Source organism: Mauremys reevesii, linkage group 9, assembly GCF_016161935.1.
Source record: "Mauremys reevesii isolate NIE-2019 linkage group 9, ASM1616193v1, whole genome shotgun sequence".
In the NCBI taxonomy this organism is placed as follows: domain Eukaryota; kingdom Metazoa; phylum Chordata; order Testudines; family Geoemydidae; genus Mauremys; species Mauremys reevesii.
This window is the reverse complement of record NC_052631.1, coordinates 51792886-51809189: the sequence shown is the minus strand read 5'-3', so window position 1 is coordinate 51809189 and position 16304 is coordinate 51792886. Positions and strand designations below refer to the sequence as shown.

The window sequence follows — 16304 nt, the reverse complement described above, 5'->3', positions numbered from 1 at the left end:
CAGTGCAAGGAAGGGCACCAAAACCTTATAACACGGCAAAACAGCAGCAGGAGGTATCATTGCCTAGGGGTTAAAGCAGAGCAGCTGAGAGAGAGAGGAGCCTTGACATTCTCTTAAGCAAAGTAGGTCTATACGTACTGTCAGATGGGTTCACAACTGTTGAAAGACTGTATTCAAAGAATAGGTACCAATGGTTTGCAGTCAGACTGACAGGCATATCTAGTGGAGTCCCACAGGGGTCAGTCCTGGGTCTGGTACTATTCAATATTTTCATTAATGACTTGGCTAATGGAGTGGAGAGTATGCTTATAAAATGTGCAGATGACATCAAGCTGGGAGGGGTTGCAAATACTTTGGAGGACAGGATTAGAAGTCAGAAGGGCCTTAATTCATTGGAAAACAGGTCTGAATTCAACAAAAGTATAAAGTACTTCACTTAAAAAGGAAAACTCAAGTGCACATCTACAAAATGGGGAGTAACTAGCTAAGTGGTAGTACTGCCAAAAGAGATCTGCTGGTGATAAAGGAGTATGTGTCCAATCCTGGGGACCATGCTTTAGAAAAGATGTGGTCAAATTGGAGCGAATGAAGAGAGCAAGAGAAAGATCAAAGCTTTGAACTAAGAGAAAAGGTTAAAAAAATAACATGGGCATGTTTAGTCTTGAGAAACAAAGACTGAGGGGGGACCTGATAGCAGTCTTCAAATATGTGAAGGACTATTATAAAGAGGACTATGATCAACTGTTCTCCATGTCCACACAAGGTAGGACAAGAAGTAATGGACTTCATTGGCAGCAAAGGGAGATTTAGGTTAGACATTAGGGAAAACTTTCTAACTCTAAAGGGTAGTTAAGCTCTGGAATAGGCTTCCAAGGGAGGTTGTGGAATCCCCATCATTGCAGGTTTTTAAGAACAGGTTGGACAAACACCTGTGAGGGATCATCTAGATTTATTTGGTCCTGTCACAGTGCAGGGGACTGGACTTGATGATTTCTCAAAGCCCCTTCCAGCCATACAGTTCTATGATTCTATTCCCAATACTGCCCTTTATTTGCAATATAATGTTGGGCAGTTTACTTAATCTCTGTGGGGCTCAGTTCTCCATCTAAACGGGGGGATAAAAACACATATCTCCAATGGCCCACAAATTGCATATAAAGGGGATGCGTGTTAAAATCAGCACCCTGCATAGCTGTGGTGCATCAAGGCAAAAGTAGCCTCCATTAGTGAAAAAGACAAACGTCCCACTAGTGTGCTGTACATTAGCCACAACAGACCCAATCTCAGTTTGAGGCATAAGGAATGGAACGAAAATATGCCTTTGTGACTGTCCTAGGGGGCAGAATACCTTTTCTTAGAACTGGAATCAAGCCATTAGGACTGAAACGTACATTCTTATACCAGGAGACTTGACAGAAAACATCACAGCTTTAGTGGCAAAACACATGATGGTGTTTACAAGAGAGATATTCATAATAGATAAAATAACTGTAAAGAAAGAAGTATAATCTGTCATAAATGTCTTCAGGAAAGTAAGCGTGTCTCTAAGAGCAGACTACAATCAGAACAGCATATCTATGGATGAAAATGACAGAGCTAAGAAACCTGCCAAATGAGCACATGGGAATGGGCACCCTACCCAACAGTAATGCACTCATAATGCAAGTTTCAAAGGTACTCAGCATTGGCTATACCAGGGGTGGCCAACCTGAGCCTGAGAAGGAGCCAGAATTTACCAATGTACATTGCCAAAGAGCCACAGTAATACGTCAGCAGCTCCCCGCCACTCCCAGAGCCTCCCACCCACTGGCAGCTCCGCCAATCAGCATCTCCCCCTCCCTCCCCACACCTCCCAATCACCTGTTTTGTGGCATGCAGGAGGCTCTGCGGGAGGGGGCAGGAATGAGGGATGGCAGGCTCAGGGGAGGAGTTGGGAAGGGGTTGAATAGGGGCAGGGCCTGTGGCAGAGCCAGGGGTTGAGCAGCGGGCACCCCCCTCTCCCCGGCACATTGGAAAGTTGGTGCCTGTAGCTCCAGCCTCAGAGTCAGTACCTATACAAGGAGCCGCATATTAACTTCTGAAGATCCACATGTGACTCCGGAGCCACAGGTTGGCAACCCGTGGGCTATACTCTGAAGTCAGGGGCAAAACGCCAATGGGAGCAAGGTTAGATCAAGGCTGGGAGCTTTTGAAAATCCCACCCTGCATAGTGATAGGAGATAAACAGTGAGATATCTGTGCTTGTGCTAGGATCCAAAGGAATCAGATGCCAGCATTATAAGGGAATGTTGTCATATGCAAACCAGTTATGAACACCTAGAAGAGATGGCAGGTACCACATTTTTCTCCATTCCGGATGCATCGTGTGTTATTTATTTATTTATTGGTGAATTTCCTCTGCTAAGCAGAACACAGGAATGTTCACTCCTACTTTCTGAATAAGCTTCACACAATGTATTCCCTACAACCCTGCAGGAACTCCTAGGTGATATTGGAAATGTCTGATAATCCAGAGAGGATACTCTCATCTGTGAGAAGAGGAAGATGATACATTTGTCATGGACTGTCTGCTGCCTCCTGCAGTTTGATGTTTGAGAGCATGTCTCCCATTGAGATAGGAGACCCATTTTACTGGCCCACCCTAAGAAGCTGATGAATCCAGATAGCTTTCAGAGATTCGGACAAGGATTACTGTACACAGAACACTATATGGTTAAATTTCTGAGCTGAAACTGATCAGTTACAATAATGAAGAGTGTTTGAAATCTTCTTCCATGGCTGTTCTAGACATAAAGGAGAGGCTCTTTGCTTCTTCTGTAACACCCATGATTTCCCAGGCTGTGACCTGCTCAAGCTGGCAAAGCCTCACTCCATTCTGTAGCAGATACGAGCATTAACTTGTGAGCTCATTTTATTTTGTTGGTTGAGGTCGTTCAGACTTGGATGAAGCTCTTAGCATCTGTGGGCTCAGAGCAGTTCTAGAGGCAGCGAATGCAGGGTCTTCTCTGCTTGTATTTTGGCCAGTGAGATTCTGCAGCAGGGAACTTCAAGTTTCCACATACAAGCCAGAGCCCTGTTGCTGTAGCTGACCAAGTCATGGGCAGTCAGGTCTAGTGGTGGAAGTGAGAGTGTGGCTTACCAGTTAGAGCTGGGCCCAGGATGGGCAAAGTCTAGGAAATGAGCTGAGGGTTAGTACCAGAGGGACTCAGAAGCCAAATGCCAGAGCTGGATGGTAAACCAGAGTCATAAGCCAGAGGCAGAGCCAGAGAATGAAGCTAGAAGTCTGAAGACAGAGGGGAGCAGGGACTGGAACAAGGGCAAGCACAGCTGCCGGCATGCTGTGCACTGAACAGCCGCTGATCTGCTGTGGTGGCCAGGCTTGTAGGCAGGGCTGCTTGTTAGGATATAGATATTCAGGCCTGTCTGCAAAGGCCTATACTTTAAGAATTTAGGTGTATTCTTATCACTTAGGGCTAGTCTACACTTACCAGCCGGGTCGACGCGGTGAGTTCGACTTCTTGGAGTTCGAACTATCGCGTCTAATCTGGACGCGATAGTTCGAACTCCGGAAGCGCCGCGGTCGACTCCGGTACTCCACCACTGCAAAAGGCAGTGGCGGAGTCGACCTTGGAGCCGCGGACTTCGATTCCGCGGCGTCTGGACGGGTGAGTAGTTCGAACTAGGGTACTTCGAATTCAGCTACGCTATTCACGTAGCTGAACTTGCATACCCTAGTTCGACCCCCGCCCTTAGTGTAGACCTGCCCTTAGCTAGTTATAGAGGTATAAAAGAAAGAATCAAAATCACTGTCTGTGGAATGGCCTTCTCTTACTGTGACAGGCTAAGGCCTTCAGTTACGATGTAGTTAGGCAGCCATAAGCTGGGAAGTGTATGGTCACATCCTCACATTCCAAACTAGTCACATTGAAATAAGGTGCTATTGGGCTATTAGGAATACAATCCTGTCCTGATATTCCTGTCACCTCCAGAGAAAGGGTAGAGCCTAGAAGATGTAAAAGGAAACTTAGTTTAATAGCATCCTGTCTGGCAAGAACTCACTTATCAATAGACACAGCTGGAAAACCCTTATGTCTGTATAGATGTAGTTGTGAAATCCTCACTTCTGTATTGTTTTGTATGTTTATTTGCATGGTCTCTGTCTGGTTCTGTAATTGTTTCTGTCTGCTGTATAATTAATTTTGTTGGGTGTAAACCAATGAAGGTGGTGGGGAATAATTTGTTAAAAAAACATGTTACAATATGTTAGGATTGGTTAGTTAAATTTCAGTAAAATGATTGGTTAAGGTATAGCTAAGCAGAATTCAAGTTTTACTATATAGTCTGCAGTCAATCAGGAAGTGGGGGCGGGAATGGGAACAGAGACTGGGGATGGGGGAATTAAAATCATGTCTTGCTAAAGGGGAAAATGGGAGCAGGGGATGGGAACAGGAACAGGGACACAGGCAAGGCTCTGTGGTGTCAGAGCTGGAAGGGGGACGCTGAGGAAGGAAACTGGAATCATGCTTGCTGGAAGTTCACCCCAATAAACATCGAATTGTTTGCACCTTTGGACTTCGGGTATTGTTGCTTTCTGTTCAGGCGAGAAGGACCAGGGAAGTGAGAGGGTGAAGGAATAAGCCCCCTAACACTGCTAAACCAGAAGCCGACCAGGTGCTGTGGCCACTCTGTCAGTCCCAAGGCTGTGCAGCTGGGCTCGTTTGTTGCCTAACAGCAAAATTAGTCAGGGAGCAGGCCAGCAGCTGGTCCTAGCTGGTCTTGTCCCTGACAGCACCTCTCTCCTTTTGGGGTCACCTCCCAGAAGACCTCAGGCTGGATTTGTCAGGACAGGCCCAGTGGAAGGCATACAGGAGGTCTGGGACCTGGACATGTTCCACAAGTTTCCACTAAGATTCCTCTGGGCTGTATCCCTCCCAGTCAATCAGATATCAGAGTCTTCCCCAGACTCAGCAATAGTCCAGAATGTGCTGGACCAGGTACTCCTCTTGGCCCTGCATGGTTAAAAAGTCCCTGAAATTATATGAGCTCAAAACAGAAAGAGACTTTAGTTAGGAGAAAATGCAAACATCTCTAGCCTGTGATAACAGATTAACCTGCCTTCTTGGGGCACTAAAGAATTTACCTGTGAACTCACTTGTATGATGAACTATGGATGTAGCTGTGGTCATGGCAGTGTATTAGATAGGATTCAATCTGTTGTGACCACAAAGGATTTGGCTTTACCTGACACAGGACCAGTGGACTCTGTTGGTGATGATGTGTTGAGTACAACAATGCAAGAAGAGAATGCAGTTGCTTCTTTAAGACTTCTTGCTGATAGGACTGTCCCAACTATTATAACAATGAGTAATGGCAAAACATGCAAAAAAATCCAGAGACTCATGGGAATTTGTAGACTGACTCTTTGTGAAACTATATGGATTGCTTTATTCTACAATAAAACCTTCATGGATAGTATAAAAAGGGTATGCATATGCATGTGGGAGTGGCTACAGAAGCAAAGATTGTCTATAATTTTAGACTGGTGACACACCCAGGAACTGTCTCATCCTGTGAACTGGAGACTGCAGCTCACAACTTTGGATTTACGTATTCATCTTTAAAATGAAAATACTTTGTTTGCAATCAGGACTTCCTGCTGGTTTTGAGAAAGGAAAAGCACACTGTACACTGTACACTCAGCAAGAGTCTTTCCATTGTCTGCAGTGGGCTATGGATGTAGTGGGCTTTGGATATAGAGGGCTCTAGTCCTTCTGATTGACTGAGTCCATAACAACATTGAAATTCTACAAACAAGCCACTCATGAATGTGAGTGCGCAAAATGAAAGGGATAACGCCTTTTTCAGACATGGTATTCTGCAAACTTTGCAAATAATTTCACCTACAGCTTGAGACCAAACATACGAATTTCTAGTCAGATACGGAAGAGCTTCCTTAGAATGTAAGAAAAGGGTGGGGAAAAGGGAATAGAACAAAGATGGGCAAACTACAGCCCAGGGGCCGCATCTGGCCCTTCAGACATTTTAATCTGTCCCTTAAGTGCCTGCCAGGAAGTGGGGTCCAGGGCTTGTCCATGGCTCCGTGCGGCTCCCGGAAGCAGGAGCATGCCCCTCTCTGGCTCCTATGCGTAGGGGCAGCCAAGGGGCTCTGCACAATGCCCCTGCCCCAAGCTCCGCCCCTGCAGCTCCCATTGGCCAGGAACCACAGCCAATGGGTGCTGCAGGGACGGCACCTGCAGACAGGGCAGTGCACAGAGCCGCTTGGCCGTGCCTCCATGTAGAAGCCAGAGAAGGGGGCATGCCACTGCTTCCAGGAGCAGCTTGAGGTAAGCGCGGCCCAGAGCCTACACCCCTGATCCCCTCCCACACCCCAGCCCTGATCCCCCTCCTGACCTCCGAATCCCTCAGTCCCAGCCCGGAGCACCCTCCTACATCCTCAACCCCTCATCCCCAGCTCCATTCCAGAGTCCACACCCCCAGCCAGAGCCCTCACTCCCCCGCCCCCCCCACACACACTAGCCCTCTGCCCCAGCCCGGAGCTCCGTCCCACATCCTGAACTCCTCATTTCTAGCCCCACCCCAGAGCCCACTCCCCCAGCCAGAGCCCTCACCTCATCCCGCACCCCAACCCACAATTTCGTGAGTAGTTATGGCCCACCATACAATTTCCATACGCAGATGTGGCCCTCAGGCCAAAAAGTTTGCCCACCCCCTGGCATAGAAAGAGATTCCATCTGCAGCCTTTGCTATGGCACTGCAGTGCATGGTGAGCTTGGTACCCATGCTGCTAGAAAGTTTTTAACATCAGGTCCCTTCTAATGGTCCTTTCTTCCATTTTCCAGTGCACATAAAGTGGTTGAAATGCATCATCTTTAGAAAGGAATATGATGTTCTTCAGATCCATATGTTCATAGAGAACAAATTGAGCAACTGAATATTATGATAATTATTGAAATCCTCAAACAAATCAAGTTCCTTTTATTTTTACAGAACTCTCCCAAGGACACCCAGTAACATCCTGAACATCAACCCAAAGAGTCTGATGTTTGAAATAGTCAAAGCTGAGTTGGTAAGTACTTTTATCTTAACCTGTAGAAGAGGAACTGTAAATGAACCCACCCTTTCTTTAGTTTCTTGATTTTACGTTAGGAATGGATGCATTATTGCGTTACTGCATTACTAATGTATACTGTAGGTCAGTGGTTTTCAACCTTTTTTGATTTGCTGACCCCTAAAAAATTTCAAATGGAGGTGTGGACCCCTTTGGAAATCTTAGACATAGTCTGCGGGCCCCCAGAGGTCTGCAGACCACAGATTGAAAACCACTGCTGTAGGTGCATGCGGAGACCTGACTTAAAATACTTTTTAAACAGTTTACATTACATTACTCCCTACTTTCTCTCACTGCAACCTAGAGGACATACCATGGAGGTGACAAGATTCATGTTTATATGGTTTATTCCTGTTTATATATCAGGATACTCCTTCCATGTCCATCCTGGAGCTAGACAGGCCTGTTTTAGGGCCAGCTGTCAAACAGGTCAAAATTCCAAATGTAACCTCTGTAGGAAATTTTGACATTTCAAATTTAGCTTTAATTCCAAATTGGAATGAAAACATATATTTTCTAAATGCCCCGTGAATCAGAATTTCCAAAAAAATTCATTATTGGAAAAATTTCATTTCAGAATTCTAAAATTTTATTTTGAATTTTATTTTTCTATGTTCTTTCATAACATTTCAATTCCACTTCAGAAAGCCATAATATAACATAATTTAGTAGTTGAAATATATTATTTTTATTTTATAAGTCATTAAGGGCAGCTGCTACTTAGTACTGACTGAAATATTTTATCTTCTTTTTTATTTTTATTCCTTTTTGTGTTGTATGAAACAAATTGACACTATATTACACACTACCACCTCTACTAACATGTTTTGAAATAATGTAAAAATAATAAAATATGAAACAAAATTTTGTAATTCCCTGAAATGAAAATTTTATGAAATGAACTTTTATTCTTCATTTTGCAATATATTTTTCCACAGGAATGTTCATCAAAATTGACACATTTTTCAGAATGTTTTGATTTTGACAAAAATGATATTATTGGTCAAAAAAGTTGCAACAAAGAAATTCCAACCAACTCTAGCTGTGAGCCTCAACTCCAAAGGCCTTCATGGGAACAGACAACCAGTTCTCTTCAGCCATGCCTGTCACTGTGAGTGGCTTTCACAGCACACCCACCTCTCAGGAGACTGTATCTAGGGTGACCAGATGAGAGACGTGAAACAACAACAACAAAAAAACCCAAGAGCCAGCGGCAGAGGAAATAACAAAAACAAAAGCAAAAAAAAAAAAACCTCAAAAAACCCAAGAGCCGCCAGAGCATAGGAAAAATTGGTGGGGGCTGAGCACCCACTGGCAGCTCCACGCCCCACCACCCTGCATCTCGCCTTAGCTCTGCCTCCACCTCCCCTGAGCTAGCTGCTGCATCTTGCTTCTCCCCCCTCCCTCCAGTGCTTGCACCACCATACAGCTGATTAGTGCAAGCCTAGGAGGGAGGGGTGAGGAGAAGGAATGCTTGCTTGGGGAAGAGGCGGGGCCAGGGCAGGGAATTGGGGAGGAATCCAATAGGGCAGTGAGGGAGCGGGGGTAGGGGTGGGGCCAGGGCAGGATTTGGGAAGGGATCCAATGGGGGAGGGAGGGGCAGGGCTGGGGTAGATTTAGGGAGGGCACGAGCCCCCTCCGCCTGGGCAAAATATCGGTTGGGATGTGGGACAAACAAGTAAATATCGGGACAGTCCCGATAAAATCGGGATGTCTGGTCACCCTAACTATATCCAGGGGCGGATCTAGGCACCAGCAAAGCAAGCAGGTGCTTGGGGCAGCCCATTTGCAGGGGCGGCAGCTGGCAGGGATTCATCCTGGGAGCTGAGAACCAACAGGGGGCCCTGGGAGCTGTAGTTCCTTGGTTAGCTCCCTGCCTATAGAGCCAGCCCTGGAGCAGGGAAAGAACTACATTTCCCAGCAGTCCCTTGGCTGCTATCAACAGGAAAGGGAAGGGGAGGGAGTATGGTAGCTGAAACCTCATGCTGCCGTTTGCTGTGAATGGGGTGGCACTGTGAATGGGGAACAAGTGTTCCCAAGGAGTAGAAGGCTTTGGCCCAGATATCCCCTTCAGAAGACATCCCCAGACTGGCTTAGGGATACTGGTGTGACCTCACCTTGCAGCCCCCAACGAAAGAATTGGATGGACTAAATGGACAGTGCCCCTCTCTATCTGAAGCCTAGCAAGGGAGGCATATGAATCCCTCTAGAATTTAAAATGAAAAGTAAGGGAGGGGAGGCTCTACTGGACCTGGGCAGCTTTAGATACAGTACTGGGCACTTAGGAGGATTTCCACTTCTGAGCCACAGAAGCAGAAATTGACTTTTCCTTTCCAGATTTAGCTAATATTCAGAAAGGGAATCTAGCACCTGCCTTCCAGATTTGAACACCTCAAAATTCAGGAGTGCTCAAGCTCAATTTGGGCAGCTGTTACTTCATTTCTCCCAAATCAAATATACTGATCCACTGTAATTTGCTGTAGAAAAAGTAGGATAAAATTAAGCAAGAAATGCTTCCCAGTGTTTTTTAGGACTGGAATTTCTATTTTCAACAGCCATTGCCTTTTTTTTTTTTTTTTAAGTTTTATTTGTTTAAAAGGACGACAGTGATATTGCATTGTTCCACTTTATTGCAGTTCTGTAACCATATGGGAACACCCGCCCTGGGAGCAAGTTACCAGTGACCCAGGGCTGGGGCGGCAGGGGGTGCGGGTGGAAGGGGCAGAGCCCAGGGCTGGGGCGGAAGGGGTGTGTGGGGGGGCACTGGTGGGGGGAAGGGGGGAGCCCAGAGCTGGGGCAGCACGGTCTGTGTGTGTGGGAGAGCCCAAGGTTGGGGTGGCAGGGTGTGCGGGGGGGGGGGGGGAAGCCCAGGGCTGGGGTGGCAGGGGGGGTGCAGGTGTGGGGGGGAGAGCCCAGGGCTGGGGCAGCAAGGGGTGCAGGGAGGGAGCCCAGGGCTGGGGTGGGGGCAACCAAAAATTTTTTTGCTTTGGGCGGCAAAAACCCTAGAGCCGGCCCTGACTGTATCATAAGGTTATATACCTGTATCTCAGTAAATAGCTGTATGAGCAGTCGGACAGAGAGATGACTTTGTGTTTAGGGCACCAAACGGGGATTTGGAACTTCTGGGTTCAGTTCCTTGTTCTTTGTGATAGGCTGAGTCTTTACCAGGTCTCATGTGGGCATTTTCAGAGTCTCTCATCCCCTTCCAAAGTCTTTCCCACTTTGGAACATCACTTCAGTCTGTCTGGAGTCACAAGCAGGGGGTTCTTCCAATTAAAGGCAGTGTTCAGTCTCTATGTTTTCCTTTAAAAGAATGTATAGAGATGTGGCTTGTATATGGTGGCTAGATATGGCTAAACTCTGACTCTGAGTTTATCTGTAATTGCTACCAGCAGTGATCAGCTTGTAACTAGTCTGATGAGTCTTTATGGGTGGCGGAGGTTTACAAGCTGTCTTCCTCCTGGTGACTCAGTTGCAAGAGTCAGAAAATCCTGGGGTGCAGCAGTTTTCCTCCTGGTTGCTGCCCCTTCCTATTACAACTTCTCCCTTTTAAGCTTGCTTCCTCCAAGAGGAGCAGGCTCTGCAGGTGCACCTATTTAACACCAGATGAGCCTAGAGACATGCTCAGGTTTCTTCTGATTAGGATGGAGATGTGCCATATCAGTTTGCTACAGACTCATGTGACACTGCATCACTGAGTCTCTCTGGGCTTCAGTTCCCCATCTGTAAAATGGGTATGATAACATCATTCCCTATCTGTTACACCAGTGGTCCCCAACCTTTTTGTGGCCAGTAGCACATTCATGTTTTCAGAAGAGTGTGGTGGGTGCCAACAATTTTTCAAGGCTTATTTTGTGTTTGTACATTAAATAATACAAAAAAAATCATATTTAATATTACATAGTATATGAATCCATAAGATAAAAAGAGTAATTTTACATGTAAAAGGTATAATTACATTATTTGGCAATTACTTTTTCACCTTACCATGTGAATTTGCTCTTTTTTATCTATCTGTAAGAAAAATTAAGGAGTTTTTACAAAATAAATATCATAAACAGTTTTCATCTTATTTATTTTAAAAAAGTAAAACATTGTTGAACTGCTGGTCCAAATATATTTATTATTCTTACTTTAACATAGAATGAAGCCTGAAGCCCCGGAGTTCTCTGTCGCTGGCAGGTGCGGGGCTGAGGTTTCTCTCCGGCTTAAGCCACAACCCAGCGCCTGCCGGGGACAGAAAACACCAGCGCCCGCAGCCTGCAGCCCCGGAGAAGCCGGAGAGAAGTTGCCGTCCTGTGCCTGCCAGGGACAGAGAATACCAGCGCCCGCAGCCTGTGGGGCCTGGAGTTCTGTGTCCCTGGCAGGCGCAGGGCCGCGGCTTCTCTCTCCTACTGAGCACTAGGTGGGCGCACATAAATGCCCTGGTGGGCACCATGGCGCCCGCGGGCACCGCGTTGGGGACCACTGCTTTAAACAATCTCTTGCTTGCTTATTTGCAATTGAAAGTGTCTTAAAATTTTCTTTATCTGCAGGAAGACAAAATACGAGGAAAAGAAAAGAACCAAATGAAGCACATTTTTGGTGGTAGGTTAGTGAAGATCCCTGTTTACATTAATGAAACAGCTGCATTTTAAAAATATTTTATGACCATACAAGAATATGCACATTTAAAGAAAGAACAGAATGGAGCAAGGGCCAGCTTTTGAAAGGTATTTAGATACATAAGGATGCAGGTGGGTGCCTAGTTGGTGCCTGCGTACTTTTGAAAATCCCATCAGACACTCATTGGTATCTTTAGGCACCTAAATACCTTTGAAAATCTGGACCTAAGTCTATACAAAAGGACTTTGCTTAGAATGAGCAAATTTTAATGGATAGGGCCCATTAAAGGGGAATATATTGGCCTAAGACTTTCAAGGCTATCTAAAGGAATTTAGATGCTGGATTGCTATTTAGTTTAATTTGTGCATCCAGATCCCTTCCACAGCTTTGAAAATTGCAGATTTAAATCTTCCATTAAGTTCAAACGATGGGACATTGCATTGTAAGTGCGTCAGGGGCAAGGACTGTCTTTTCATTCTGGGTTGTACAGAACCTAGCACAATGTACGTGTGTGACTAGGGCCCCAAGGTGCTTCATAATATAGACACTAAATAAAATAATAATTGTAGGGAAAATTAGAATGTAAACCATTTTTAAAAAGCGGAAAATATCATTTTAACCATAAGGTAGCAGCAATAATCAGCCTTACCAATCGGTGTGAAATGAACAGGGATAAAGAGGATGAATGAGAGAGAAATGAAGGAGAAGAGTGTGAGATACACAAGGGAAAGCAGTGAGGGAGGAGAAAGAGGCAGTGAGATGGGGAGGAGTTGCTGAGTTGCAAGCCTGAGCATGGCAGCGGGTACCATAGGCTAGGGAAGGCTGTGCCTCCCCAACAGCCAGGCATGGCCTGGCCCACGCTTCACCCTCAGGTCCCACTCCTGCTTCCTGCCTGCTCTGCATGAGGCAGTGTGACTCCAGTCCTCCTGTCCGGTGGCCCTGGCTCGGGCTGGGGCTGCGCCGCCTGCCCTCCTGGCACTCCGGAGCTGGCGGGGGGTTAGCCTGGGGTGGGGGCCAGGGGCTGCAGTAGGGAGGGGCTTCAGGCTCCAGTGGGGGAGATGTGCAGAAGGGACGGGGCCTTGGGCAGAAGTGGTGGGGCTGGGGACTAGCCTCCCCCAGCCTGCAGTTCACGTGCCGCCGATGAGCCTGAGAGACATGGACTTACAATAAGATGTGGTGTTGAGGGCACGGAATGTCTTGTGAAATCCAGCGACTCAGATGGCAGACCGCTGTTACCTCGGCTAGAGGGTTTTATCCTGTCCCACTGAAATCACTGGGGGAGTGATTTTTTCCCTTGGTGATCGTAGGTGCTGTCTTAGTTCCATTCTGAGCCTGGAGGAGGATGCAGAAGGAAGAGCTGTGAAGACAGTTTTTCCAGGTCCATTTATACAGGTTTCTCTTCACTGAGTCTGAGCAGGCAGAGTCTGACAGAAGGGTAGGGCTGAGCAAACCGTTCATTCTTTCAACAGTTTGCCTTTGTCTCTTTGCCAGTTGCCCATAAACAGCTTCTGATGATCTCAAATCTATTCATGATTCAGAAATATATGCTGCATGACTGGATGAGCGTAACCCTAAAATCAGGTTTCTGGTGCAAATATCCACATTGAGGAGTTCAAAATTCAATTAGCGGCCAGTCCAGCGCCCACTGAAAGTAGTGACAGTCTCCCACAGTCTTCAGTGGGAGTTAGGTAAAATCCTTAAGGCAAATAACCCTGCTATTGTCTTTAAAAGTTTTCACGAACATTCCTGCCAACAAATGTGTTTGTGTCACATGCAGTGTGTCAGTGTGTTTGCGTAATATGTAGTATGTCTGTGTAACATGCAGTGTGTTTGTGTAACGCACAGTGTGTCAGTGTGTTTGTGTAATGTGCCCTGTGTTTGTGTCTCCTTATCCTGCAGGCTGAGCCCCAAGTGGATTCTGGTTCTGCTGTGGCAGCTCACTGGTGTGCTGCTGGCCATCCTTCTGGCTGCCACCCTCGTCACTCTCTTTGTCCTCTACACCTGCTTCTCAGATCACACAGTGACAGAGGCCTATCACCAACCACCGTGGCAGTTTCTGGACTATTACCTCTGGCCTTATATGAAGCTGCACAGTTCTGGCATGTTACCCAAGTAATCCCCGGGCTTTGCAGAAGCTATTGACCAGTGCAAGCGTATTCGCAGCAAAGCCTTGTCACTCTACAACCTCCAGGCATATTTCCCCCAGATGGTTTGTGATCTGCAACGCCCAGAGCTCTAATTTTACACTGTCCATTCCGCAGTAGTGACGCACACAAGCAATTCAAATGTCAAACTCCTGGGGCCCTGGGGGTCACCTACACATTCAGTTGTTTAGTGAATCACTAGGGTAGCAAGAAGCTGTCATGTTAGGCCAACACTGTGCTAGATAAAAGCTAGAATAGAATGTTCATTAAAATATATCATCTATTCCTATACATGCCCCCATATTATTCTACGAATGTAACCTGTAAGCTCGGCAGACAGTACTGATGTTCATTGAGAAAAGACAGACGTTAGCCACATTCCTCTCTGGTGTAACTCCACTGGTTTCAGGGGCTGCATTCAGAGCATTGTATTTTGTTGCAGAATGAACTGGAAATTCTGGGCCCAATCCTCAAGTCTGGCCAAGCTAGGACCGAGCCAGTTTTTTAGGCAGATTCCCATGTTGCCATTTGTACTGGTCTCAGGGGTGCGCTGACGTGTTTCTGGGCACGTATATACTCATTTGCAGTGTAAGCAAAGCTATAGTCAGTGTAAATTAAACCCTCTTGGCATAATCCATGTGCCATTATTTATCCATTAAGAGCAGAATATCTAGATAACATATCATGGCAAGTGTTTGCACTGCTCTGTTCTGGCAGCATGAACAATGCTACATCCTCCATGAGCCATTTGAAACAGGAACCACATGTTTCAGAAAGCAAACACAACAGGAGCTAGGCCACAATATTGGGTTTCCAGGGACATTGCAACCTGGGGTGCAACATAGCTATGGAGGAGTGGGGAGAGCGGAATGCATTTGTATTTCAATGGTAGTAACTTTCTGGCTTTACTTGGTTGCTACTGTGTATTTGAATACCTGTGTGCAATGTGTAACCTCTTCTAGTGGGCTGGGAACTGGCCAATCCAGTGGTCAGAAAGGAATGAAGAAAATAATGGGTGAGCCCCGGTAAGGATGCTGTGCACAGCATCACTGTAGAGCTGCCTGTGAGATTCACGTGGTGCAAAGATTTGCACCAGAAATTGCTTCTGTAATGCCTGAACCAGAGAGCAGCCAACACTGGCTGCCGGGCATGGCCTCGTTGCACTTGCCAGTTGACACTCAGCAGCCAGAAACAAACCAGCAGCACACTCCCACCTCACACTGTGGCCAAACTCAGCCTCAGAGAGGATGGAGAAAGGGAATGAAGAGGACACAGTCTCCATGAACAGGGCAGGAGCTGATCAACTCCCAGTCAGCATTTAAATACCCTGGGTTAGCTTCCTCAGTAGGATATAGAAGTGATTCCTACAAAGGTGCACATGGGCACAGGGTACCCAGAACCCCTGGTGAGAGTTACAAGGTAAGTCTCACTCACAGGAGCCAGGCTATACCTGAGGGGTTATGGGTCAGTAGGCCGGGCTGGCAGACTACAGGCTTTGGTCAGAGAGCATGCGGGAACTTGTTAGCCGTTGGAAGTTGATGTGGCCTGTCTGAGTGCCCTTGTAATGGGGGTTAGTCATTGCAGTATCCTGTGACAGGCGAGTCAGGAGAAAGCTTCCTGGCTTAATCCAAGCCCCCAATCCTGGGTGCTGTAGTTCACACCCCTCCAACGGCAGCCTCCTCTGGGGCGAGGTGGCCCATGGCAACATGAAGCAGTTCTGTTCTATCATCACCAGACACCTCCACCCAGCAGTAGTGGTCCAGAACACAGGAGTATGTCATGCGTCTCGTCTTCTGAAGAGGTCTAGCTTCATAAGAGACCTTTGAAACCAGGCATTTGTGTAGTGGCTGAATACCAAGTGTAGTGGCTGAATATGCAGGAGACACTACCAATCCCTCAGAGACTCCTGGTTCAAATCCTTCCTCGAAAGTGATTCATAGCATTGCAAACTATGCCACCAAATTTACCTCTCCTCCCTAGAGAAAGTAGCAGCTCTCCTTCCAGGACTTTGTACAAATTACAAGTGACAACACATCCCTGATTCCCATTTCAGGTCCAAGGAGGAACAGTTAAATGTGCTTAAGAAATTACATCCACACCTAATTTCCATGTGCCCACAGATAAAACTGTGCCCCAAATAGGTGAACATAAGCAATAATTTTGTGCCCACTTCAGTCAACAGTGACAGCACCTGTCCTAGTCACGGGTGCAATTTTCCACTGTGCACATATGCTCCTCCATTTTGTTAGCAGCGCAACTGTGCATCTTCAAAGTAGCAGTGCCTGCATTTTTTCATTGGAAAGTATTCATCGTTGCACTGCAAATTCACATGTTTTTGTGCAGCATCCTTTCTTGTGCTCATAGTCCTACACATTGGCAAATGCAGCTCTTTGTGTTTCCTCCTCTTATCTCAATGGAGACAGAGT

The 16304-nt window shown here is 46.5% G+C and overlaps 1 protein-coding gene across 3 annotated transcripts in view; it reads left to right on the top strand.

Annotated features, from left to right (window-relative positions):
• LOC120371358 (intracellular protein transport protein USO1-like) overlaps window positions 1-14369 on the top strand; it is a 37355-nt gene extending 22986 nt beyond the window's left edge. For 2 of the 3 annotated variants that reach the window (XM_039487010.1, XM_039487011.1), the window contains 3 exons: window positions 7009-7087; window positions 11665-11720; window positions 13634-14369. In XM_039487010.1, the coding sequence (XP_039342944.1) occupies window positions 7009-7087; window positions 11665-11720; window positions 13634-13850 (352 nt within the window). In that variant the 3' untranslated portion in view covers window positions 13851-14369. The remainder of the gene's footprint in view (window positions 1-7008; window positions 7088-11664; window positions 11721-13633) is intronic. The other variant, XM_039487012.1, reaches the window with a different exon arrangement.
• The last annotated feature ends 1935 nt before the right edge of the window (window positions 14370-16304 follow it).